Here is a 26,249-nt window from a genome sequence, read left to right as displayed (position 1 = left end):
GTCCCCCCCTGCATGTTTTGACAGCAATTTCCGTGCATAGCTCCGATGAAGGTCGTTGTGTCCTAATGATCATTTCTTCCCTTCATGGGCTGGTTTTCGACAGCTCGGAGTGCTTTGCTTTTGTTAACCAGGATTAAGAGTCAAAGGAGGAGGGGTGTTTGCCATGTTTGAGAGGAGGCTACTTGAAACCTAGGAGCCGCAGCTTTTGTTTATATCCCAAGCACAGTTGCTATGGAAAACTTCCATTTGTCTTTGAAGCTCTTTGTAGGATCCCCTACCATCCAATCACCCGTTAGTTTAATTTTGTTTCGAGATACAGCGCGGAAACAGGCTCTTTGGCTCACCGAGTCCGCGCTGACCAGCGATCCCCGCACATTAACAATATCTACACACACACACACACACTGGGGATCGATTTTACATTGATACTAAGCCTATTAACCTGCTTTTTCACACAAAGAGTTGTGAGTCTGTGGAATTCTCTGCCTCAGAGGACGGTGGAGGTCGGTTCTCTGGATGCTTTCAAGAGAGAGCTAGATAGGGCTCTTAAAGATTGTGGAGTCAGGGGATATGGGGAGAAGACAGGAACGGGGTACTGATTGAGGATGATCAGCCATGATCACATTGAATGACGGTGCTGGCTCGAAGGGCCGAATGGCCTACTCCTGCATCTATTGTCAATTGTCTAAAACCTGCACGTCTTTGGAAGAGTGGGAGGAAACCGAAGATCTCGGAGAAAACCCACGCAGGTCACGGGGAGAACGTACAAACTCCGTACAGACAACACCCGTAGTTGGGATCGAACCAGGGTCTCCGGCAACTCTACCGCTGAGCCACCGTGCTGTTCTGGTCACCCTCATTACCAGGAACGGTGTCGGGCCTTTGGAGGAGGTTTACCAGAATGTGTAGGAAGGAACTGCAGGTGCTGGTTTGAACCGAAGATAAGACACAAAATGCTGGAGTGTTTCAGCTGGGCTGGCAGCATCTCTGGAGAGAAGGATTGGGTGACGTTTGGGGTCGAGACCCTTAAAGCCCTGTCCCACTGTACGAGTTCATTCCAAGAGCTCTCCCGAGTTTGCCCTGATTCGAACTCGGAGGTTTACAGTAATGGCCACTCATCGGTACCCGGGGCTCTCGTGGACATTTTTCAACATGTTGAAAAATCTTCCCGAGCTTACCTGCCGTTAGCGAGTCTTCCCGAGTACCGGCCGTTAGCATTACGAGCCGTTAAGAGACGTCCCCGAGCTCCGACGTACCCGCTACGCTCATTCTCCGTGCTTACCACGAGCTTGATTTTTTTTAAACTCGGGAGAGCTCTTGGAATGAACTCGTACCGTGGGACAGGGCTATAACTTTCTTCAAACCAGAATGTTGAATGGATGAGAGGGTTTCAGCTGCAGGGAGAGGTTGGACAGACTTGGACAGAGGTGTCCAAGCCAACGTTGCCACGTGGCTCTTGTACTCAAAGCCCTGGCCGATGAAGTCAGACATACCCCTCTGCCTTCTCTGCCGCTCTTTGTACAGTTCCTGCAGCCCACCTTCAGGGAGACAACCACCTTCCAAAGGCTCCACACCTCTCCTGCAACGGCAGCGACCAGAACACGCAATACTCCAAATAGAAAACATTTAGAGGGATAGGGGGCCACAGAAAGACAGATGGAACTAACTCTGATCGGTACTTTGGCCAGCATGGGTGAAGTGGACCGAAGGGCCTGTTTCCATGCTGTACAACTCGAGGACTCTTCCAATGCAAGAGATATTTTTGCACTGAGTGGACTCTCTTTAAAGTTTGTACACTGTCTCCCCCTCATCTAGTCTTCCTCCCTCGATATCTGTATTGATGGCGGAGTTTCTTTGCTCCGAGACCTGCTCCCGTCTACTGTACAGTAGCAGACCGAGCAAGCATGTGTCGGAAGGAACAGCTTTGTAATGAAGATGGACACAAAATGGTGGATAACTCGAGATGGCTCGACCTGCCGTGCCTAGTAAGTGGGCAGGAATGGGTGGTCGTGCCATTGAGAAGACAGCACTAATCTTCCTGGCAGTGGGTGGACTAGCTGCCTCACGGCGCGAAAGACCCAGGTTCGATTCAGGCCTGGGGTGCGTTGGTCCGTGTTATAACTTCTCCCTGGGTTTCCTCCGGGTGCTCCGGTTTCCCCAAAGACATGCGGGTTTGCAGGTTAATTGGCCCTCGTGGTAAAAACTGTGTAGGGAGCGGATGTGAAATTGGGATAACGTGGAACCAGTGTGAATGGGCGTGCGATGGTCTGCACGGGCTCGGTGGGCCGAAGGGCCTGTTTCCATGCTGTATCACTGAGGTAAAGCAGAAGCAAACTAAAATCAGAACCAAGATGAAACTAAAAGCAAGCTAAAACTCAAAGCAATAGACAATAGACAATAGGTGCAGGAGTAGGCCATTCAGCCCTTCGAGCCAGCACCGCCATTCACTGTGATCATCCACCATCAGTACCCCGTTCCTGCCTTCTCCCCATATCCCCTGACTCCGCTATCTTTAAGAGCCCTATCCAGCTCTCTCTTGAAAGTATCCAGAGAACCGGCCTCCACCGCCCTCTGAGGCAGAGAATTCCACAGACTCACAACTCTCTGTGAGAAAAAGTGTTTCCTCGTCTCCGTTCTAAATGGCCGACCCCTTATTCTTAAACTGTGTGTGGCCTCTGGTTCTGGACTCCCCCAACATCGGGAACGTGTTTCCTGCCTCTAGTGTGTCCAAACCCTTAATAATCTTGTATGTTTCAATCAGATTCCCTCTCATCCTTCTAGACTCCAGAGTGTACAAGCCCAGCTGCTCCAGTCTCTCAGCATATAGCTAAAACTATGATAAAGCAAGATAAAACTAACAAGCTGAAACTAAAAACAAGCCTAAACAAATCTGCTAAAACAAAACAAAACCAGGCTAAAAGTAAACAATGAAAAAGTACCACAAGCGAGAGATAGATGTGAGGAGAGTGCTTCAGCTGTGCCAGGATAAAACGCTGACTCAGCACAGACGCCATTTGCTGCTGAGCCCAACCACATTTCTGGGGCCTCTTCCAAGAAAGCTTTCATGGAGCCAGCCCCATTTCTGGCCCGCAAAGTGTTTCTGGAGCCAGCGACATTTCTGGCCCGCAAAGCATTACATGGACGGGCGTGTGGAGGAGGTAGTTGAGGCAGGTACAAGTCACAACAGTGGAAAAAAACACAGTTGGGCCCGTATATTCACTGGAGGTTTTGGATCCGATTCACTGGATGTTTTCAAGAGAGAGTTAGTCAAGTCTAGTCACTTTTATTTCTATAGCACATTTAAAAACCACCTCTCGTTGACCAAAGTGCTTTACATTGGTGGAGGTACTAACGTTATTCAACAGTGGTTCATAGATTAAGTACATACATAAATACACACATATAGCCCTCGCTCAGAGGACGTCAAGAAAGGCTTGAGAGTAAAGGTAAGTCTTTAGTCTTGACTTAAAAGAGTCGATGGAGGGGGCGGTTCTGATGGGAAGAGGGATGCTGTTCCACAGTCTAGGAGCTGCAACCGCAAAGGCACGGTCGATCACCCCTGAGCTTATGCCTAGACCGCGGGATGTTCAGAACCCCAAGTCGGCCGATCTGAGGGACCTGGAGGTGGTGTGGTGGGTAAGCAGACTTTTGATGTAGATGGGGGCAAGCCCATTGAGGGCTTTGTAAACATAAAGAAGGATCTTGAAATTTATTTGGAAACGCACAGGGAGCCAGTGGGGAGAGGCCAGCATCGGGGTGATGTGGTCATTTTGCTCCGAGGGCTAATGGAATCAAGGGATATGGGGAGAAAGCAGAAACGGGGTACTGATTTTGCATCGATTCAGCCACGATGGCGGTTCTGGTTCGAAGGGCCGAATGGCCTACTCCTGCACCTATATTCTATGTTTCTATGTTACATGGTAAGGATAGGTTTAGACTAGAGGGATATGGGCCAAACGCAGGCAGGTGGGAATAGTGTAGCTGGGACATGTTGGTCGGGGTGGGCAAGATGGGCCGAAGGGCCTGTTTCTATGCTGTAATACTCTATATCTCCATGGCTGCCGTCTCAATAGATCAACTCCAGAAGGTTAAATGCAGCCAATGCCAGGTTAAATGGCGTCACGGTGGCACAGTGGCAAAGCTGCTGCCTCACAGAGGCAGAGACCTGGGTTCGATCCTGACTACGGGCGCTGTCTGTACAGAGTTTGCACGTTCTCCCCGTGACCTGCGTGGGCTTTCTCCGGGAGCTCCGGTTTCCTCCCACACTCCAAAGACGTGCAGGTTTGTAGATTAATTGGCTTGGTAGAAGAGTAAAAATTGTCCCCTAGTGTGTGAAGGGTAGTGGCCCCCTGACACCTGTACTTCAGTCTGAAGAAGGGTCTCGACCCGAAAACGTCGCCTATTCCTTCTCTCCAGAGATGCCGCCTCACTCGCTGAGTTTCTCCAGCATTTCTGTCTACGAAGGATAGCGTTAGCGTGCGGGGATCGCTGGTCAGTGCGGGCTGGTTGGGCCGAAGGGCCTGTTTCCGTGCTGTATCTCTAAACTATAGTTAAAAAGGCTGGTCTGCAGGCGACAGAGGCAGAGCTATGATCTTGTGCCAAGTTGAGATCAGCAATTAGTTGCAACTCAAGGCCCGACCCCTGACATTTGTTTGCATTTCAATCTGCCTGGGGTCGGGAGGGAAGAGCAGGGTGAAAGGAAAAACAGCTCTCCTCACCCCCACCTCAGGGTAAAAATAGGCCTCCTCCAAAAGGTCAAAGGGTCTGAGACGCAGCTTGCCCGGGTATCAGGCGACCACTTTGCCTGCTGCTGCAGGGAATTAGGCTTACAAGATTAATTCCTGGGATGGCGGGACTGTCATATGCTGAGAGAATGGAGCGGCTGGGCTTGTACACTTTGGAATTTAGAAGGATCTTATTGAAACATATAAGATTATGAAGGGTTTGGACACGCTAGAGGCAGGAAACATAGAAAATAGGTGCAGGAGGAGGCCATTCGGCCCTTCGAGCCAGCACCGCCATTCATTGTGATCATGGCTGATCGTCCCCTATCAATAACCCGTGCCTGCCTTCTCCCCATATCCCTTGACTCCACTAGCCCCTAGAGCTCTATCTAACTCTCTCTTAGATAGGCATGTTCCCGATATTGAGGGACTCCAGAAACAGGGGCCACACACAGTTTAAGAATAAGGGGTAAGCCATTTAGAGCGGAGACGAGGAAACATTTTTTCATACAGAGAGTTGCGAGTGTCTGTGGAATTCTCTGCCTCGGAGGGCGGTTCTCTGGATACTTTGAAGAGAGAGCTGGATAGGGCTCTTAAAGATAGTGAGCAGAGTCAGGGGATATGGGGAGATGGCGGGAACGGGGTACTGATTGGGGATAATCATCCATGATCACATTGAATGGCGGTGCTGGCTCAAAGGGCCAAATGGCCGACTCCTGCACCTATTGCCTATTGTTTCCCAATCCCTCTTGCACTTCACCGCCCGTCAGTGAAGCCCTGAGTAGGACAGCCATTGCCTCACAGCGAGACAGAGAGTGTGTGTGTGTGTGTGTGCATGTCTGTCTCTGTGTGTGTCCGTCTCTGTGTGTGTCCGTCTCTGTGTGTGTCCGTCTCTGTGTGTGTCCGTCTCTGTGTGTGTCTGTCTCTGTGTGTGTCTGTCTCTGTGTGTGTCTGTCTCTGTGTGTGTCTGTCTCTGTGTGTGTCAGTCTCTGTGTGTGTGCGTGCATGTCCGTCTCTGTGTGTGTCTGTCTCTGTGTGTGTGACTTTGAGTAGTTTGCACGTTCTCCAAACTTCAAAAGATGTGCAGGTTTGTAGGTTAATTGGCTTCTGTAAATTGTAAACCACCACTAGTGTGTAGGATAGTGTTAGTACGGGGTGATCGCTGGTCAGCGCGGACACGGTGGGCCGAAGGGCCTGTTCTCAAGCTGCATCTGTAAAGTTCACCTCTCTCATTCATCTCCCTTTACTGTTAGTGTGTTCTCTTTCTCTCTCTCTCTCTCCCCCACCCACCCACCCACCCACCCTTCCCTCACCCTCTCCCTCTCTCACTCCCCCTCTCTCTCCAGGAATTGATCTGGTGGAGATGTGAAGGAAAGGGAAGGGTGGAAAATTCATCTTCATAGGTTCTAGGAGCAGAATTAGGCCATTCGGCCCATCAAGTCTATCCGCCACTCAAACATGGCTGACGTATCTTTCCCTCTCATCCCCATTCTCTTGCCTTCTCCCCATAACCCCTGACACCCGCATTAATCGAGAATGTCACTCTGTCTTAAAAATATCCACTGACTTGGCCTCCACAGCCGTCTGTGGTAAAGAATTCCACAGATTCACCACCCTCTGACCAAAAACATTCCTCCTCATCTCCTTTCTAAAGGTACGTCCTTTTATTCTGAGGCTGTGCCCTCTGGTCCTAGACTCTCCCACTAGTGGAAACCCCCTTTCCACATTCACTCTATCCAGGCCTTTCACTGGGAAAGCAGGAATGTAATTTCTGCACATCCCTTGCTTGCTTCAGACCCACCTCGATCCCTGGCAGCTTATAACCCAGCGGTATGAACACGGATTTTTCCAACTTCAAGTAGCCCTTGCTTTCCCTCTCTCTCGGTCCATCCCGCACATTCTTGCTATTCAAGGAGTGTAGCGTAGGTTCACCAGGTTAATTCCCGGGATGGCGGGACTGTCATACGCCGAGAGAATGGAGCGGCTGGGCTTGTACACTCTGGAGTTCTTCTAATGAGAGGGGGATCTTATTGGAACATTCTAAAGATTATTAAGGGTTTGGACACGCTAGAGGCAGGATGCAGGTTCCCGATGTTGGGGGAGTCCAGAAACAGGGGCCACACAGTTTAAGAATGAGGGGCAAGCCATTTTGAACAGAAATGAGGAAACACTTTTTCACACAGAGTTGTGAGTCTGTGGAATTCTCTGCCTCAGAGGGTGGTGGAGGACGAATCTCTGGATACTTTCTAGTGAGAGCTAGATAGGGCTCTTAAAGATAGCGGAGTCAGGGGATATGGGTAGAAGGCAGGAACGGGGTACTGATTGAGCCATGATCACATTGAATGTCGGTGCTGGCTCGAAGGGCCGAATGGCCTCCTCCTGCACCTATTGTCTATTGTCTATCCTAGTTCTCCGACTAGCTCCACTGTCCTCCTGGTTAAATATTACCGTGCAGGAAGGAACTGCAGGTGCTAGCTTGCACCGCAGATGGACACAAAATGGTGGAGTAACTCAGCGGGACAGGCAGCATCTCTGGACAAGGAGGGATGGGTGCCGTTTCGGGTCGAGGCCCTTCTTCAGTGATGTCACCTCCCCCTCAGCTACATTTCTTCATCACCATACGGTGCTAATCTGCCGTTTTCACACCTGACCCTTCTAATGCCTCTTATGGAGTCCCTCTCCCCCGACCCTCAGTCTGAAGAAGTGTCTCGGCCCCGAAATGTCGCCCATTCCTTCTCTCCAGTGCCGCTGCCTGTCTGTTCCGCTGAGTTACTCCAGGATTTTGTGTCTGGCGATTCTGAATGCCCCCTGTTTAACCTTGGGAAGGAGCAGATCTCTTTTCACGGGCTGTCGCTCGTGATTGATCTCTGCGGCTACGTGCCCCTGCATGCTCAGCTCCGAGCAGACTGCAGCGGCCGCTCAGACGATGAGCTTTTGGTGCAGAACCCGCCCATGTTATTGCTTCAGACCTCCTCACATCCCTAGCGAGCAAAGACTTATCATTTCCAAGTAGAATATTCTCAGCTAGAGAATATTGATAGCTAGAGGGCCACCGAAATACAGAAAGGCTGCACATAACGTATCGATACAGTCTGAACTGAAGAAGGGTCTCGACCCAAAACGTCACCCTTCTCTCCAGAGATGCTGCCTGCCCCGCTGAGTTCCTCCAGCATTTTGTGTCAATATTCCTCTCTTTTTTACCAGCAACAACGGAAGGCCATAGTCTGGTTTTAAGGTTGTGCCATCTTTGGGCAGTCACGGTGGCGCAGCGGTAGAGTTGCTGCCTTGCAGCGAACGCAGCGCCGGAGACCCGGGTTCAATCCCGACTACCCTCTGCCCGTGACCTGCTGGGGTTTTCCCCGAGATCTTCCCCTTTCCTCCCACACTCCAAAGACATTACAGGTTTGTAGGTTAATTGGTTTTGGTAAATGTAAAAATTGCCCCTTAGGATGGTGTTAGTGTGCGGGGATCGCTGGTCGGCGCGGACCCAGTGTTTCCGCGCTGTACCTTGAAACTAAAAAATGTCCCGAGCAGCTCATAAAGATCCTTCCTTGCCACCCAATTCGGACGCATTTCAAAGAGCTAAAAATAAATTTCGGCATGTCGACCCTTAACCTTTGATGTTGCAGGGAATACAAGCCTGGTCGCTGTAATCTCTCCTCATCGTTTGACCTTTGGAGTGCAGGGTATCTTTGCTGTAAACCTGTCCTGGAATTCTTGCAAGGGCAATTTATCCTCCCCAGGGTGCCAGAGGCAGCCACAGTGGTGCACACTTCATACAGCCACAGTAAGGACTCCTCTCATTTACATGCAGGCTGGCCAGTTAGTCAGACATCTGTGGCCATCCCATCCCCAGCCTCAGTCAGGGAAATGAGACACATCTATGCTACGTTCAGAGATCTGCGGTGATCTTATTCCAAACTCATCAACAACCTCAAGCTCAAGGTTGTGAAAAGACGGCTCTGTCGCCCCAGTGTTATACATACAGACTTGTCCCTACCAGTCCTATACCTAAGGTCGCCAACTAAATTGGTTACCGTACGGGACCGCCCTCGTCCCGTATTTGACCGCTACTACTCGGGTCGAGAGGACTGTTGGGTCAGAGCGCCGCGTCCGACCCCCGCCTCACCCGTCCCGACGTAGTGCAGCCCATGGAGTGCAGCAGCAGCAGCGCCTCGCCCGTGGCCCCGTCGGTCGGCAGCCCGGCCAGCTGTCCGACCTTCGCTGACCGCCGACACCACCACCACCCCTCATTCTCACGGCCGATCGTCGGTTCACGAGTTGGACGGGGCGCCGGACTTTGCCCGCCCCCCCCCCCCCCCCTCCGGGCCAAAACTCCTCAGCTGGCCCGCTGGCTGGGCTTTGTGTGCAGTCCAGCACCCGGGACCAACTCATCATTCACCCAGCCACGGCCGAGTCGGTCATCGAATTGCCGTCGTTAAATTTGTCCCGTATTTTGACCTTCTGTCCCTTATTTGGGAGCGCGAAAGTTGGCGAACCCTGACCCCGAGTACCGACGAGCGGCCATTACCGTAAATCTCAGAGTTCGAATCTGGGCAAACTCGGGAGAACTCTTTGAATGAACTCGTACAGTGGGACAGGGCTTTTAGATTTAGCTCTTCGGGCTCAAGGGATATGGGGGAGAAAGCAGGAACGGGGTACTGATTCTGGATGATCGGCCGTGGTCATATTCAATGGCGGTGCTGGCTCGAAGGGCCGAATGGCCTACTTCTGCACCTATTTTCTATGTTTCCTATGAGATTTAATTACCAAAGAGAATTTGGTGAAGTACTTAGCAAAGCCAATCAACCTAGAAGCCTGTACATCTTTATAGTAAACCGGGGCACCTGGAGAAAGCCCACGCGGGTCACGGAGAGAATGTAAAACTCCGCACAGACAGCACCCGCGGTCAGGATCGAACCCGTGTTTCTGGCACCGTCAGAGACCTGGGTAGAAAACGACCCTGACCTCCCAGCTACTTCATTGGAAACGTTCGAACTATCATTAATCGGACTTTATCTTGCACTAAACATTAAACCTTGTATCCTGTATCAGTACACTGTGGGCGGCTTAATTGTGGTCGTGTCTGGACTTTTCGTTAATTGGATAACACAGATTGGAAAACAAAAATGCTTCCAACTGCAGACTAAACACCACTAATGCAGCTCCAACAACTACTGTGAACAGAGGTGACATGGTGGCACCCAGCCATATCCGTTGGTGGCCAGCCCCCGCCCAATGTACTGTGGCACCCAAAAAATGCCAACATGTGCCCACCCCGATGCCAGAGCTTGCTGTTACCCATCGCACAGTGATGCTTACACAAGCGGGCACTGGGACAGGGTTTACCCAATGTCCCACTCGCGACCCCACCCAGAGGCTACTGGCACCACCCACCCCAATGGCTGACCACACCGCCAGTGTCCACTGCGATACCCACACTGGTCCCTTGCCCCATTGACCCGTGCTCCAGTGCCCATTGGCAACCCCACTCCAGTGCCCACCAACCGGCAACCCAATGTTCACCAACCTTTATCCACATACCCCTGCCCAATGCCACCCTTCCAGAGGTCTCCATCACCACTGCCACCCCTTCCCTTGCCCACTTATACACCCAATGCCAACGGACACCCTCCCAGTGCTCCACTTGCATCCCAGTGATACATTATGTCCACGAACAGCATCCCAATGCCCACTAATACCCTGCCCATGCCCACCGCCACACCCAATACCCACTGACATCCAATGCCCCACTTACACAACCTCCATGCCCTCTGACGCCCCATTGAGACTCATAATGCCCACTAACTAACCTTCCCGATGTCCAAATACACCCCATTGACACCCCTCAATGCCCACTCGCCCCTTGCCGACACCCACCGACACCTCTTCCACCCCCCCTCACTTTGGGGTCCTTCTGCTGGGTGCGGACCCAGCGGCCAACCAGGTGGTCATGCAGGGTGTGGGCCACCCTCTCACCATGCCCACTGCCACCTAATACCTACTGATACCCACCCAACACCCCAACACCAGTCTCCAACGCCCACTCAGACAGTCAATGCCAACGGACACTCTCCCCGTGCCTACTGACACAACTAATGCCCACTGACACATCCCCCACGCCATTTTCAATCACTCAATGCCCACTGCCACCTTCTCAATGCCCACTACCCGCTGTTACCCCTCAATACCTACTAACACACCATCCTGCACGCTCCAGGCCCACTGCCACCCCTTCCCAATGCCCACTAAGACTCTCAATGGCCACTGACACAACCCCGTGCCATTTTTAACCTCGCAATGCCCACTAACACATCCTCCAGTACCTTCCATGCCCACTGCCACCCCATCCCAATGACCACTGACACACATCCCAGTCATTTTTAACCCCTCAATGCCCACTGACACCCACCCAATGCCCATCAACACCCTTCCAGCACTCTCTATATCCACTGCCATCCCTTTCCATGCTCACTGATACACACCCAGAGCCATTTTAACCCTATTGCCCATTGACACAAACCCACCCGAGCTATTTTAACCCCCTTATTGCCCACTGACACACCCCCACCACCAGAGCCTTTTTTAACCCCATAATGCCCACTGACATCCCCTAATGCCCACTGACATACACCTAGAACTATTTAACCCCTCATTGCCCACTGACACACCCTCCCAGAGCCATTTTTACCCCATAATACCCACTGACATGCACCCAGACCCATTTTAACCCTCTAATGCCCGCTGACACACACCTAGAGCCATTTTAACCCCTCATTGCACTGACACACACCCAGACCCATTTTAACCCCTCAATGCCAACTGACATCCCTCTAATGCCCACTGACATACACCTAGAGCTATTTAAACCCCCTAATGCCCACTGACAGACACCCAGACCCATTTTAACCCCTCAATGCCCACTGACATCTCTCTAATGCCCACTGACATACACCTAGAGCCATTTTAACCCCATAATGCCCGCTGACATACACACCCAGACCATTTTAACCCCCTAATGTCCACTGACACAAACCTACCCCCAGAGCCTTTTTTAACCCCATAATGCCCACTGACATCCCCCTAATGCCCACTGACATACACCTAGACCTATTTTAACCCCTCATTGCCCACTGACACACCCTCCCAGACACATTTAACCCCTCATTGCCCACTGACACACCCTCCCAGACACATTTTAACCCCTCATTGCCCACTGACACACACCCAGACCCATTTTAACCCCATAATGTCCACTGACATCCCTCTAATGCCCACCGACAGACACCCAGACCCGTTTTAACCCCTCATTGCCCACTGACATCCCTCAATGCTCACTGACACACACACACAGACACATTTTAACGCCATAATTCCCACTGACAACCCTCTAATGCCCACTGAGACACACCCAGACCCATTTAACCCCTCATTGCCCACTGACACACCCTCCCAGACCCATTTTACCCCTCATTGCCCACTGATACACATCCAGACCCATTTTAACCCATGATAATGCCCACCGACAGACACCCAGACCCATTTAACCCCTCATTGCCCACTGACACACCCTCCCAGACATTTAACCCCTCATTGCCCACTGACACACACCCAGACCCATTTTAACCCATGATAATGCCCACCAACAAACACCCAGACCCATTTTAATCCCTCAATGCTCACTGACACACACCCAGACCCATTTTAACGCCATAATTCCCACTGACAACCCTCTAATGCCCACTGACACACATCCAGACCCATTTTAACGCCATAATTCCCACTGACAACCCTCTAATGCCCACTGACACACATCCAGACCCATTTTAACCCATGATAATGCCCACCGACACACACCCAGACCCATGTAACCCCTCATTGCCCACTGACACACCCTCCCAGACACATTTAACCCCTCATTGCCCACTGACACACACCCAGACCCATGTAACCCCTCATTGCCCACTGACACACCCTCCCAGACCCATTTAACCCCTGCCTGCCCACTGACACACACCCAGACACATTTTACCCCTCATTGCCCACTGACACACCCTCCCAGACACATTTAACCCCTGCCTGCCCACTGACACACCCTCCCAGACACATTTAACCCCTCATTGCCCACTGACACACACCCAGACACATTTAACCCCTGCCTGCCCACTGCCCCCTTACCTTGGGGTCTTTCTCATAGTAGTACTGCTGGGTGCGGATCCAGCGGCCGACCAGGTGGTCGCGGACCGTGTGGGCCAGGGCCTGGTAGTAGTCCCGGGTAGTGGCCACATTGCGGTCCTTGACCAGCGTGAAGTGCAGGTGCCGGTTGAAGTTCTTCTTGATGTCCGTCACGTTCTCCACGCCCGCCAGCCCCCGCACGCTGATCTGCTTCCTCCGCTCCATGTCGGTGAGTGGCCGCGACATGGCTGCCCTGTAGTCTAGTGGCACTGGCCCGCTGGGTGGGTGGATGGATGGGTGGTGGAGGAGGAAGATGGAGGAGGAGTTGCTGCAGCCGCCCCGACCGACTGAACCGACGCCGCCGCTTCCCGCCCCTCGTCAATATGCAGCCACGCCCCCTCATCAACATGCAGCCACGCCCCCTCATCAACATGCAGCCACGCCCCCTCATCCATATGTAGCCACGCCCGCTCATCAATATGCAGCCACGCCCCCTCATCCATATGTAGCCACTCTGTCCATCAATATGCAACCCCCGTTTATCAATATGCAGCTCCACACCCCCCTTTATCAATATGCAACCCCTCCCTTTATCAATATGCAGCTCCACACCCCCCTTTATCAATATGCAACCCCCCCCTTTATCAATATGCAACCCCCCCTTTATCAATATGCAATGCCACACCCCCCTCATCAATATGCAACCCCCCATTCATCAATATGTGGCGCCGTCCCTCTCATCAATATGCAACCCCCCTTTAGCAATATGCAACCCCCCCTTTATCAATATGCAACCCCTCCCTTTATCAATATGCAGCTCCACACCCCCGCTTATCAATATGCAGCCCCCCCTTTATCAATATGCAACCCCCCCTTTATCAATATGCAGCTCCACACCCCCGTTTATCAATATGCAGCCCCCCCTTTATCAATATGCAACCCCCCCTTATCAATATGCAACCCCCCCCTTTTATCAATATGCAACCCCCCCTTTATCAATATGCAGCTCCACACCCCCATTTATCTATATGCAACCCCCCCTTTATCAATATGCAGCTCCACACCCGTTTATCAATATGCAATCCCATTTATCAATATGCAACCCCCCCCTTTATCTATATGCAACCCCCCCTTTATCAATATGAAATGCCACACCCCCTCATCAATATGCCACACCCCCTCATCAATAGTCCCTCATCAATATGCAACCCCCCCTTTATCAATGTGCAGCACCCCTCCCCCTTATCAATATGCAACCCCCCCTTTATCTATAGGAAATGCCACACCCTCCTCATCAATATGCGACCCCCCCATTCATCAATATGTGGCGCCCGTCCCTCTCATCAATATGCAACCCCCCTTTATCAATGCGCAGCACCCCTCCCCCTTATCAATATGCAACCCCCCCTTTATCTATAGGAAATGCCACACCCTCCTCATCAATATGCGACCCCCCATTCATCAATATGTGGCGCCCATCCCTCTCATCAATATGCAACCCCCCCTTTATCAATGTGCAGCACCCCTCCCCCTCATTAATATGCGGCGCTCCTCCCTCTCATTAATATGCAACCCACCCAACCCCCCCTCATCGACATTCAAGATTCAAGAGTCAGCTGCTTTGATGCAGAATCGAGCAGAAAATCTGACAGCAAGATCCACAGTCGCCTAGACCTCTCTTTACCAAGAGTCAAGAGTTTCATTGTCATTTGCCCCACAGATAGAACGATTAAATCCTTACTTGCAGCAAGCAGCACAACAGGATATGTAAGCATAGTATGCTGTAAGCAATATGATATATGGGGGAGAGAAAAAAAGTTCAGTGTGTGTGTATATACACATCTCTGAAGTAGACAAAAAATGCTGGAGAAACTCAGCAGGTGAGGCAGCATCTACAGAGAAAGGAGTAGGTGATATTTTGGGTCGAGACCCTTCTTCAGTCTGGGGAGAGAGAAACAAGAGATATAGACGGTGATGCAGAGTGATAAAGAACAAATCCCCTCATCAAGATGTGCCGTCTGATGAATATTCAGCACCTGCCCCTCATCAATATGCAGCAAGCTATCAATATTCAGCAGGCGCCCACCAATCATCATTCTTTAACGAGGCCAGCTCATTATACAGCGCCCGCCCTTCATTGGCATAGAGTCATAGAGTGATACAGTGTGGAAACAGGCCCTTCGGCCTAACTTGCTCACACCGGCCAAAAATGTCCCAGCTATGCTAGTCCCACCTGCCTGCGCTTGGTCCATATCCCTCCAAACCTGTCCTATCCATGTACCTGTCTAACTTTCTTAAACAATGGGATAGTCCCAGCCTCAACTACCTCCTCAGGCAGCTCGTTCCATACACCCACCTGTGCGAAAAGGTTACCCCTCGGATTCCGATTAAACCTTTTCCCCTTCACGTTGAACCTATGTCCTCTGGTCCTCGATTCCCCTACTCTGGGCAAGAGACGCTGTGCGTCTACCCGATCTATTCCTCTCATGATTTTATACACCTCTGTAAGATTGCCCCTCATCCTCCTGCGCCCCATGGAATAGAGACCCAGCCTGCTCCCAACCTCTCCCTGTTGCTTATACACCCTCTAGTCCTGGCAACAGCCTCGTAAATCTTTTCTGAACTGATGCTGACAACATCAATATTTGGCACAAGTCAGACACAAAAAGAAAGTAAATAAGTAAGTTTATTGGCCAAGTATCCACATACAAGGAATTTGCCTTGATGCTCTGCCCACAAGTAACAACATGACATACAGTGATAGATACGAATGACTCAGAAAACACTAAACATTAATAATAAGAAAACATTAAAGATAAAACACCATTGATCAAGCATGTGAACCAATAAAATACCAGATCAAAGGGAGGCTACAGATTTTTGGCTGTTGAGTAGAGCAACTACTCGTGGATAAAAACTGTTTTTATGTCTGGCTGTGGCAGCTTTGACAGTCCGGAGTCACCTTCCAGAGGGAAGTGATTCAAAGAGTTTGTGGCCAGGGTGAGAGGGGTCAGAGATGATCTTGCCCACTCGCTTCCTGGCCCCTGCAGTGTACAGTTCGTCAATGGAGGGAAGGTTGCAGCCAATAACCTTCTCTGCTGATCGGACGATTCGCTGCAGCCTCCGGATGTCGTGCTTGGTGGCTGAGCCAAACCAGACCATGATGGAGAAAGTGAGGACAGACTCTACGACGGCCGTGTAGATTTGGACCATCATTGTCTGTGGCAGATTGTGCTTCCTCAGCTGCTGTAGGAAGTATGTCCTCTGTTGTGCCTTTTTGACTGTGGAGCCGATGGTAGCCCCCCAAGGTCCTTGGAGATGATAGTTCCCAGTAACTTAAAAGACTCCACAGATGTGACTGTGGTGTTGTTGATGGTGAGTGGGGTGAGGGGAGGGGGAGCTCTCCTAAAGTCTACAATCAATTCTACTGTCTTAAGAGCATTGAGCTCTAGGTTGTTGCGATGGCACCAGGACGCCAGCTGTGACGCTTCCTGTCTGTAGCCGGAGTAACTCAGCGGGACAGGCGGCATCGCTGGAGGGAAGGAATGGGCGACGATTCCAGAGATGCTGCCTGTCCCGCTGAGTTACTCCAGCACTTTGTGTGTGTCTGCCTTTGGTGTCAGCCAGCATCTGCAGTTCCTTTCCCCCACATGGGGCCGTAACCCCGCCCCCTCATCAATATTCAGCGCCCCGCCCCCCTCACCGAGGCCTGCAACCTATCAATAGGCAGGAGGGGCGCCGACCAATGGGCGCTCTTCGCCACGCCCCTGGTCACTGGCCCGGCGCGCCAACCCCACGTGGTGCCCTGACCAATCGTCACCGCCCCGCCTCCCCCCCCCCGAGTGCAGCGCAGCGCGGCCAATCGGGTCGCGACGTCACAGACCGCCCGCGCTGCTCGCCGGGAGTTGTAGTCCCCCCCCGCATTGATACATCCTCCTCTGCGCATGCGCAGTCAAGGCCGAGCCGCTGATTTGGAGTCCCCGGGGACAGCGGGCGTGCATTCCCTCACGTCCATTTGCAGGAGCGGCCGGCTGCTTCGACAGCTCAAGCCGAGGGCAGCGAAAGGGCGAGCTATTTAAAAACCAAAGCAAAATTTTTTTTTTTAAATGCACAGAATGTCAGACCTTTAATACCGATGCTAATTTATCTTTTGCAATAGCACCGGCCAGCGGGTGCAAGCTCATCCGTTGACAAAATGCAATATCAGTGAGCCTGCAAAAAGCAAGATGCAATGAGCAGTGGTGCAATGGATTCGCGGACAGACGCAAAATAGCTGGAGATTGACTCCTATTTTGCAACAGAAGTGAAAACAGGGTTTGAGGGAGCAAGTGTGGGGAGGAACTGCAGATGCTGGTTTACACCGAAGATAGACAAAAAAAATGCTGGAGTTAAACTCCACGGGACGGGCAGCATCTCTGGAGGGAAGGGTCCAGGGAGTGATCTCTCCAAGGGACAAAAGTTTCGGGGTAACATGAAACATAGAAATTAGGTGCAGGAGTAGGCCATTCGGCCCTTCGAGCCTGCACCGCCATTCAATATGATCATGGCTGATCATCCAACTCAGTATCCCGTACCTGCCTTCTCTCCATACCCCCTGATCCCCTTAGCCACAAGGGCCACACCTAACTCCCTCTTAAATATAGCCAATGAACTGGCCTCGACTACCCTCTGTGGCAGGGAGTTCCAGAGATTCACCACTCTCTGTGTGAAAAAAGTTCTTCTCATCTCGGTTTTAAAGGATTTCCCCCTTATCCTTAAGCTGTGACCCCTTGTCCTAGACTTCCCCAACATCGGGAGCAATCTTCCTGCATCTAGCCTGTCCAACCCCTTAAGCGGGCAGACGCAAAATAGCTGGAGATTGACTCCTATTTTGCAACAGAAATGAAAACGGTTTGAGGGAGCAAGTGTGGGGAGGAACTGCAGATGCTGGTTTACACCGAAGATAGACAAACAAATGCTGGAGTTAAACTCCACGGGACGGGCAGCATCTCTGGAGGGAAGGGTCCAGGGAGTGATCTCTCCAAGGGACAAAAGTTTCGGGGTAACATGAGGGGGAACTTCATTCTTTACTCAGAGAGTGGTAGCTGTGTGGAATGAGCTTCCAGTGGAAGTGGTGGAGGCAGGTTCTATTTTATCATTTAAAAATAAATTGGATAGGTATATGGACGGGAAAGGAATGGAGGGTTATGGTTTGAGTGCAGGTAGATGGGACTAGGCGAGCCTGTCCCACTTAGGAAACCTGAACGGAAACCTCTGGAGACTTTGCGCCCCACCTAAGGTTTCCGTGCGGTTCCCGGAGGTTGCAGGTAGTGGAAGCAGGTAGGGAGACTGCCAAAAACCTCCGGGAACCGCACGGAAACCTTGGGTGGGGTGCAAAGTCTCCAGAGGTTTCCGTTCAGGTTTCCTAAGTGGGACAGGGGCATAAGTGTTCGGCACGGACTAGAAGGGCCGAGATGGCCTGTTTCCGTGCTGTAATTGTTATATGGTTATATGGAGATGCTGCCTGCCCTGGAGTTTCTCCTGCATTTTGTGTCTATTCTTTTAAATGGGATGTCATGCCTGCAAATAAAAAAAATAATTTTGTACCCTAAAAGCAATTAAATACTCTGTGTCTAGGAAGGAACTGCAGGTGCTGGTTAACACCGGAGATAGACACAACGTGCTGGAGTAACTCAGCGGGACGGGCAGCATCTCTGGAGAGAAGGAATGAATGGGTGACATTTTGGGTCGAGTCCCTTCTTCGGATGCTGCCTGTCCCGCTGAGTTATTCCAGCATGTTGTAATAATAATAATAATAATACATTTAATTTTTATAGCGCTTTTCTAAGACTCAAAGTCGCTTTACAATAGTAACAGACAATAGCAAACGGAGAAGCGGCATCTGCAGCTCCTACCTAAACACACCATCCTGCAGCAGAGGAGAGGGACGAGTAATGAAAGTCCCATGAAACTAGGAATAGAAAATGTTGACATCGTTCATTCCCCCCCACCCACCGCGTTTTTTTGACCGCACACGGCGGCATTTGAACCTTTAAATGCCAGCGAGGCTCAACACAGCTCAGGCCAGATATTCCGAAAATGCCGCCCATCTTCGGGAGTGGACTAGCAACCGCGGTGCACATTGTGAGAAGCATAGAAAATAAGGTGCAGGAGTCAGTACGAGTCAATATGATCATGGCTGATAATACAGAATCAGTACCCCCATTCCTGCTTTCTCCCCCATACCCCTTCTGATTCCCTTAGCCCCGAGAGCTAAATTTAACTCTCTCTTGAAAACATAGAAAATAGGTGCAGGAGGAGGCCATTCGGCCCTTCGAGCCAGCACCGCCATTCATTGTGATCATAGCTGATCGTCCCCTATCAATAACCCGTGCCTGCCTTCCCCCCATATCCCTTGACTCCACTAGCCCCTAGAGCTCAAACTAACTCTCTCTTAAATCCATCCAGTGACTTGGCCTCCACTGCCCTCTGTGGCAGGGAATTCCATAAATTCACAAGGGTGACGAGGAGGAGGAGAGAGAAGGAAATAGAGGGAAAGAGAGGGGGAAGTGAGAGGACGGAGAGGGAAGGGAGAGAGGGAAAAAGAGAGAGATAGGGAAGGAGAGAGAGGGAGGGAAAGAGGAAAGGAGAGAGGGAGGGAGATAGTGAAAGAGAGAGAAAGATAGGAAGAGAGAGAGGGAGAGAGGAGAGGGGAGAGAGGGGGATGGCCCAGAAGTACGATGAGGTAACTCTCAGACCACCAACGCCATCCTTGCTAAAAGGCCCGGATCACCTCACAGTGTGACCCCGTGACTTCACAATGCAGGGAGGGGTGGGGTAATGGCTGGGGGGGGGGGGGGGGGTGAAGAGGGTGTGAGCGCGGGGAGGGGGACCGGGGATGAGAGCTTTTAACGGTGAGGAGAAGCGAGCGGGATGGAGAGAGGCGAAGGGGGCCGGGCCACCAGGGGAGGCGATGAACCTCTGAGGAGCAAGGCCGGGGGGAGGAGGAGACTGGGGCAAGGCTTAGACTGTTGACTGGCGGAGAGGAGGGGGGATAGTGGACTCCGGAGGCTTTTGGCCCAGGGAGGTGGAGAGACACGCTGGTTTTCTGGAGGAGAAAGGCAGTCGTGTACGAAAATGGTTGACCCGAGGGAGATGGGATGAAAAGGTGAGGCCTAGTCGGAGGTTGAGAAGGGATAGAGGCTTTAGAGAGGAGCGGATTGAATGTAGCACATTCCCGAGAGAGGGAAAGAGAGAGAGGAAAACAGAGAGAGGGAGAGAGGGAAACAGAGAGGGGGGGACTGAAAGGAGGGTCACGGCGGTAATGGGGAGACAAATTCGGGAGGTATGTTGTGAACAGGAGACTGTGTTCGGCTTGGATGGGCTGGTTAATGAAGGGGTTAAAGGTTGTAGGGGGCAGTGAGCGAGTGGCCGGTGATGTAGCCCCTTGCGTTATAGACTGAGACGAGGGGAGGAGAGAGGGAAAGAGAGGAGAGAGGAGTGGGAGAGGGAGAGAGAGTGGGGGGAGAGAGAAAGCCTTAAGGTAAAGGTGTGGAGAAAGGGAAAGTATTAGGGAGGCGCGAGAGAAACAGGTGGGGAGAGAAAGGAAGAGATAAGGTGGGGATAGAGGGAGAGAAAGAGAGAGAAGGTAGAGGGGGGGAGAGGGGTGGTTGGAGGAGGTGAGAGGTGGAGACAGAGAAAGAAAGGTGGAGAGAGAGAGAAAGAGAGATAGGGAGAGTGAGGTGGGGTGGGGAGAGAGAGGGAGAGAAAGAGGGAGAGTCGGGTTGGAGAGAGAAAGAGAGAGTGAGAGAAAGAGAGGTGGGGAGAGGGCGAAAGTGTTGGGATAGAGAGAAAAGAGTGTGGGGTGGAGAGAGAGAGAGAGAGAGAGAAAGCGAGTGGGCAGGAGAGAGAGTGAGAGTGAGGGAGAGGTGGGGTAGAGAGAGGGAAAGAGTGAAGAGGTGGGCTGGAGAGAGTGAGGTGAGGGAGAGGTGGGGTGGAGAGAGAGAGTGAGGGAGAGGTGGAGAGAGAGAGAGAGAGAGAGAGAGAGAGGGAAAGAGAGAAAGAGCGAGAGGTGGGCTGGAGAGAGAGAGTGAGGTGAGAGTGGTGGGGTGGGGAGAGAGGGAGAGGGAGCGTGAGAGTGAGGGAGAGGTGGCTGGAGAGAGGGAGAGTGGTGGGGTGGGGAGAGCGGGAGGAAAGGTGGAAGGCCAAGGTGGTGGTGAGGGGGTCATGGGGCCGGCCGACCACAGCCGGACCAAGATGGCCTCCTGCGATGTGGAGGACTCGCTGCGGGCCCTGTGCGAGGCGGCCTGTGACCGGGACCCCGGGGTGAGGGAGGAGGTGGGCCGCTCCCTGCGCCAGCTGGGGGCCCGCCACCCCGACCTGGCCCTGGCCTCCTGCCACGACTACCTGGCCCGGCGGGCGCAGCTGGAGGAGGCCCACCGGGCCCTCATCCTGCGCGGCATGGAGGGGATGGTGCGGGAGGCCGGCGAGCGGGTGGGGGACCTGCTGGCCAAGAAGGTGGTGTCGTCCGCCCGGGCGGAGCTAGCCCGGCCTGGCGAGGCCTGGCCCGACACGTCCAAGGAGGCCCTCAGCGATCTGCTGGTTGCCCTGGGGGCCCGCTTCCCGGAGGAGGTCCTGGAGGAGATGCTGCTGGGTTTTAGGCCCGAGGCTTTGCCCGACTACTACGCGGTGAGGACGGTGGCCCGCCTCTCGCTCGCCAACGTCCCGGGGACCATGCCCTACATGCCCGGCATCATGGAGGCCACCATGCCCATGCTGAACCAGGCCCGCCCCGACCGTCTGAAGGCAGCTATGGCTTCGGCCCTGGGCTCCTTCAGCCGCTGCATCCTGACCTACCGCGAGCGGCCCCCCGACCCCACCCTGGCCACGGAGGACTTCTCCCAGGAGGTGCAGGCGGCCTACGAGGTCTTCTTCAACGTCTGGCTGCAGCTGAGGGACCCGGGGGTGCGTCTGGAGGTGCTGTCGGCCCTGGGGGACATGGCCCCGCTGCTGCCCGCGGGCAAGCTGCTCGATGAACTGCCCCGGCTGGTGCCGGGACTCCTAGCCTGCTACCGGAGGCCGGCCGAGGCCCGGGAGGTGACCCGGTGCCTGCGGCGAGTGCTGGAGGCGGCCCAGCGGGCGGGGCGGGGGGCCGGGGCCCTGGAGCAGCAGGCCGAGTCCCTGCTGCAGCCCCTCCACCACCAGGCGTGCGGCGCAGGGGCCGAGAGCCCGGACGAGGAGGTGCTGGCCTGCTTCGGTCTGCTGGCGGACGTCTCGGCCGACGGGCCCCTCCGCTTCCTGGCCCACAAGATGGCCGGCCACGAGAAGGGGAAGGTGGGCGCCCTCTCCCTCCTCCGGCACCTGCTCGCCTCCTGCCCCGAGCGGATGGAGGGCCGGCTCCCCGCCATCATGGTGGCCCTGCGGCCAGCGCTGGCTGACGGTGGGGCCAGAGTCCGCCGCGGGGCCCTTGAGGTGGTGGGGGCCCTGCTGGCCGGGGGCTACCTGGACACGGGGGAGCCGGAGGAGGAGTCGTCGTTGTCGATGGCGGAGGCAGCGGGCCAGGTGCTGGAGTTCGTGGTGTCGCAGTGCAGCCTCCCCCAGGCCTCGGCGGAGCTGAGGGCCCGGGCGGAGGAGTTGCTAGGCCAGGCCGCGGCCTCCGAGGGCCTGGAGCGGGCCCTGTGGCCCTCCCTGCTGGGCTACATCACCCCACTACGCTACACCGAGGGGCTGGCCCCGGTCTGCCGGGTGCTGGAGCGCCTGGCTGTCCGCCGACGGAAGGCCGGAGTGGAGGCCCTGGCCTTCAACACTAGGCCCGGCCTCCCCTCCCCTCAGGCCCTGCTCACCCGACTACTGGCCGCTGCCTCGGCCCCCTACGAGGGCGGGGGCCGGGGCGAGCCGGCCCTCAGGCTGCTGCTGGCCATGGGGCCCTCCTTCCACCCGGCCCTGGAGCGGCCCTGGAGGGAGGAGCTGCCCGACCTGGCCCAGTACCTGCGGGACGGCTCGGAGGAATACTACCCCCGCCAGCAGTGGGAGAAGAGCCTGCTCCTCTTCCTGTTCAAGACCCTGGAGGCGGTGGCGGATGGCGGCTGGTCCCGGCGGCTGGGTCAGGAGGTGACGGCTCTCCTCAACGCCTGGCAGGCCCACGCCGCATCGCCCCGCCACCCGCTGGCCTCCCGGGAGAAGCAGTTCCTCTACAAGTGCGGCGGCATTGTGCTCCAGCACACCCACGCGGCCGACATCATCGACCAGCAGCTCCAGGAGATGCTGCTGAGCGTCCAGCACCAGGAGGTGTTGGAGAAGGAGGGCCTGGCCATCGGCTTTGGCTTCTGCGCCATGACCCACCTGGACAAGACTCTGGCCCGGCTGGAGGACTTCGTCAAGCTGGACTCCATGAAGAAGACGGCCGGCTTCTTCAACGCCCTGATGGAGAGGCTGGAGGGCGACGTGGAGAGGATGAAGAGCACCCTGATCCTCTGCTACGGGTACGTGGCTCTCTACGCCCCCGAGGACCTCCTGCTGCCCAGGATGGATGGCGGCATCCTCAGCCACATCATCAACCTGACCAATGCCAAGGTGCTGGGGGTGAAGATCGAGAGCAAGGACCTGATGGTGCGGCTCAGCCTCATCAAGGCTGTTACCCTCATCGCCAAGGCCGTTCTGGCCAACCGCCACCGCCACTCCTACCACTTTGCCCGCAAGGGCGAGCTGCTGACCAACATGCAGAACCTGGTCAAGGCCGAGTCGCGGGCCCAGCTGCGCACGCCTGTCCGCCAGCTGGCCATGACGGCCTGCTCCTTCCTCATCAAGCTCGGGCCGGCCCTGAACAAGGCGTACGTCACCGAGCTGATCAAGACATGCCTGGACGGCGTGGTGGGCTTGCAGCCGGCCGGCGGCGAGGGCGAGCTCTACCGGGAGACCATGGCCGCCCTGCACGGCCTGCTGGGCGAGATCCTACTGCACGACCTCAGCCCCGACGGGCTGCAGGCCATCTTCAAGCACGTGGAGGGCTGGGTCATTTCCACCAAGGAGCACGAGAGGGAGCGGGCCATGGAGGTGACCCGCGAGCTGGTGGGCCTGTACCTGGAGAAGATGAGCCCCCGCGCCGAGCAGGAGTTCAGCCACCTGGGCTCCATCCTGGGCCGCCTGGCCCCCCGCTGCACCGACCCGGCCCTCCGCGTCCGCAGCCTGGCCATGGACAGCATCTGCATCCTCTTCGACATCCACCTGCGCTGCCAGGGGCTGCCCGAGGGCCAGGAGGACCCCCTGGTGGAGCACCTGAAGGCCTCGGCCGGCCAGCTGGAAGGGTCGGACAGCGGCGTCCTGCTGCGGGTCACCTCCGACCTGGCCAAGGTGATCGCCAGCCACCTGCCCCGCGACCAGGTGGGGCCCCTGCTCTTCGTCCTCTTTGAGGGGCTGGACGACCACTTCGTCAGCAGCTCCAGCGCCGCCTCGGTGGTGATGAACACGGTAGTCCTCTCCTGCGGCTCGGCCCTGCAGGGCACGGTGGCCGAGATCCTCAAGGCTCTCTACATCCGCCTGCAGTGGATCACCGGCGAGCAGGTCAAGCTGTCCGTCGTCCACTTCATCTCCGTCCTGGCCTCGCAGAACATGGCCGAGGTGGTCTCCTGCCTCCTCTTCTCCCCGCTCCCCTTCGACAAGAACACCTGCGACATCTGGAGGGCCCTGGGCGGCGAGACCGGCCTGGCCTCGGGGGCCATGGAGCTGCTGCTGGAGGCCCTGGCCAAGCATCTCGACCCGGCCCAGAGGAAAGGCTCTCAAGCCCATGGTGGTGGTGGTGGAGGAGGGGCCGTCTGTTCGGCCCTGGAGCCCCTGGCCATCGTGTGCGCCCTGAAGGAGATGCTGACCAACATGGCCCCCACCTCTTCCTCCTCATCATCATCCGCCGCCGCTGTTCACTCCCTCTACCCTCAGCTCTTCTCCGTCCTCCTCCTCCACCTCAGCTCTAGCGTAGGTGTCGAGTTCCCGGGGGAGCTGCTGGCGGCCTGCGGCCCGCGGGAGTGGCGGATTCCCCCGGCACTGCGTCCCCGCCAGGGCCCGGTGGACGTGTGCCAGTACTCGGCCGACACCCTGCGGGCGGTGCTGCTGGCTGGCGGCAGCGGCGAGGTGGACGAGCGGCTGCGGGAGGCCGGCGGTTGGGACGCCCTGAGGGACCCGGAGCGCCACCCGGAGGGGGCGGCCATCTTGGGGCGGGCCATGGCCTCCTCCGCTTCTTCCCGCCTGACGGCCGTCGTCCACCACCTGGCCGGGGCCCTGCCCACCGCCGCCAAGGCCCAGCGGGTCACTCTGGCCGCTTTCCTAGGGGAACTGTTGGGGGAGACGACTGCAGCCCGGGACCTCCACCTGACCGATGTGCTGGTCTCCGGCCTACTCGGCTGCCTGAGGGACCAGGTGCCGCTGGTCCGCCTGCTGGCCCTCCGCGGGCTGGCTAATCTACCGCGGGGCGACCCCGACCAGCTGGGCCTCTACTCGGCCAAGCTGCTGGGCGCCATGGCGACCGGGGTGGGGGTGGGGGTGGGCGAAGACGACGACATGAGCGACCCGCTGGACCTGGTCAAGCTGGAGGCCATGTCCGCCCTCTCCCGCCTCCTGCCCCGCCTGGAGGAGGCTGACCTGCGGGCCCCGCTGGCCGTGCTCATCGCCGCCGCCCAGCTGCTCTTCGAGCACCCCAGCGCCCGGGTGCGGGCCGAGGCCTTCGGCCTGTTTGGCGGCCTGTCGCGCTTCACCGGCGGCGACCTGCGGCCAGTCTACTCGGAGCAGCTCCACGCCAGCCTGGTCAGCCTCATCCTCCACCTGGACGACGGCAGCGGCGAGGTGTCGGCCGCCTGCAAGGAGGCGCTGCGGCGGGCTGGCCCGGCGGTGGGCTCGGCTGGGCTGGCCGACCTGCTGACCAACCGCCTGCCCGGCGACGGGCCGAGCGACTACTGGGACTTCCTCCAGGGCCTGGCCGCCATGGTGGTGTCCGACTTCCCCGCCAAGGTCAGCATCTACCTGGTGGTCGGCGTCACCTTCTTCAAGAGCCTGCTGCCCGAGATCCGTGGCAACGCCGTGGTCTTCGCCGCCTCCCTCATGCACCGCCTGCCCAGGAAGTACCACCAGGCCGGTTCGCACAGCAGCGTCTGCTCCGACATCACCGCCATGTTGCAGGACCCTGTGGCCAGCGTCAGGGTGCGGGTGGCCAAAGCTCTCACCCTCCTCCATTGACCCTCCCTCCTTCCCCCATCCCTCCCTCCTTATCTCCCCCCAGCCATCCTCTCTCCTTCCCCATCCTCCCTCCTTCCTGCCCCTCCATTCTGCCTCCTCCCCCCCCTCCCCACCACCATTCTCCCTCCTCTCCTAGTCCACCATGACAGG

The 26,249-nt window shown here is 55.4% G+C and overlaps 1 protein-coding gene across 1 annotated transcript; it reads left to right on the top strand.

Annotated features, from left to right (window-relative positions):
* The first annotated feature begins 21,104 nt into the window (after positions 1 to 21,104).
* Positions 21,105 to 26,099, top strand: LOC116969346 (maestro heat-like repeat-containing protein family member 1). Its single transcript, XM_033016210.1, has one exon. The coding sequence runs from the start codon at positions 21,105 to 21,107 to the stop codon at positions 26,097 to 26,099; it is 4,995 nt and encodes a 1,664-aa protein (XP_032872101.1).
* Positions 26,100 to 26,249: the final 150 nt, after the last annotated feature.

This window comes from Amblyraja radiata, unplaced genomic scaffold, assembly GCF_010909765.2.
Source record: "Amblyraja radiata isolate CabotCenter1 unplaced genomic scaffold, sAmbRad1.1.pri S158, whole genome shotgun sequence".
Classification (NCBI taxonomy): domain Eukaryota; kingdom Metazoa; phylum Chordata; class Chondrichthyes; order Rajiformes; family Rajidae; genus Amblyraja; species Amblyraja radiata.
The sequence above is the reverse complement of the archived record's forward strand: the minus strand, read 5'-3'. Positions and strand labels throughout refer to the sequence as shown.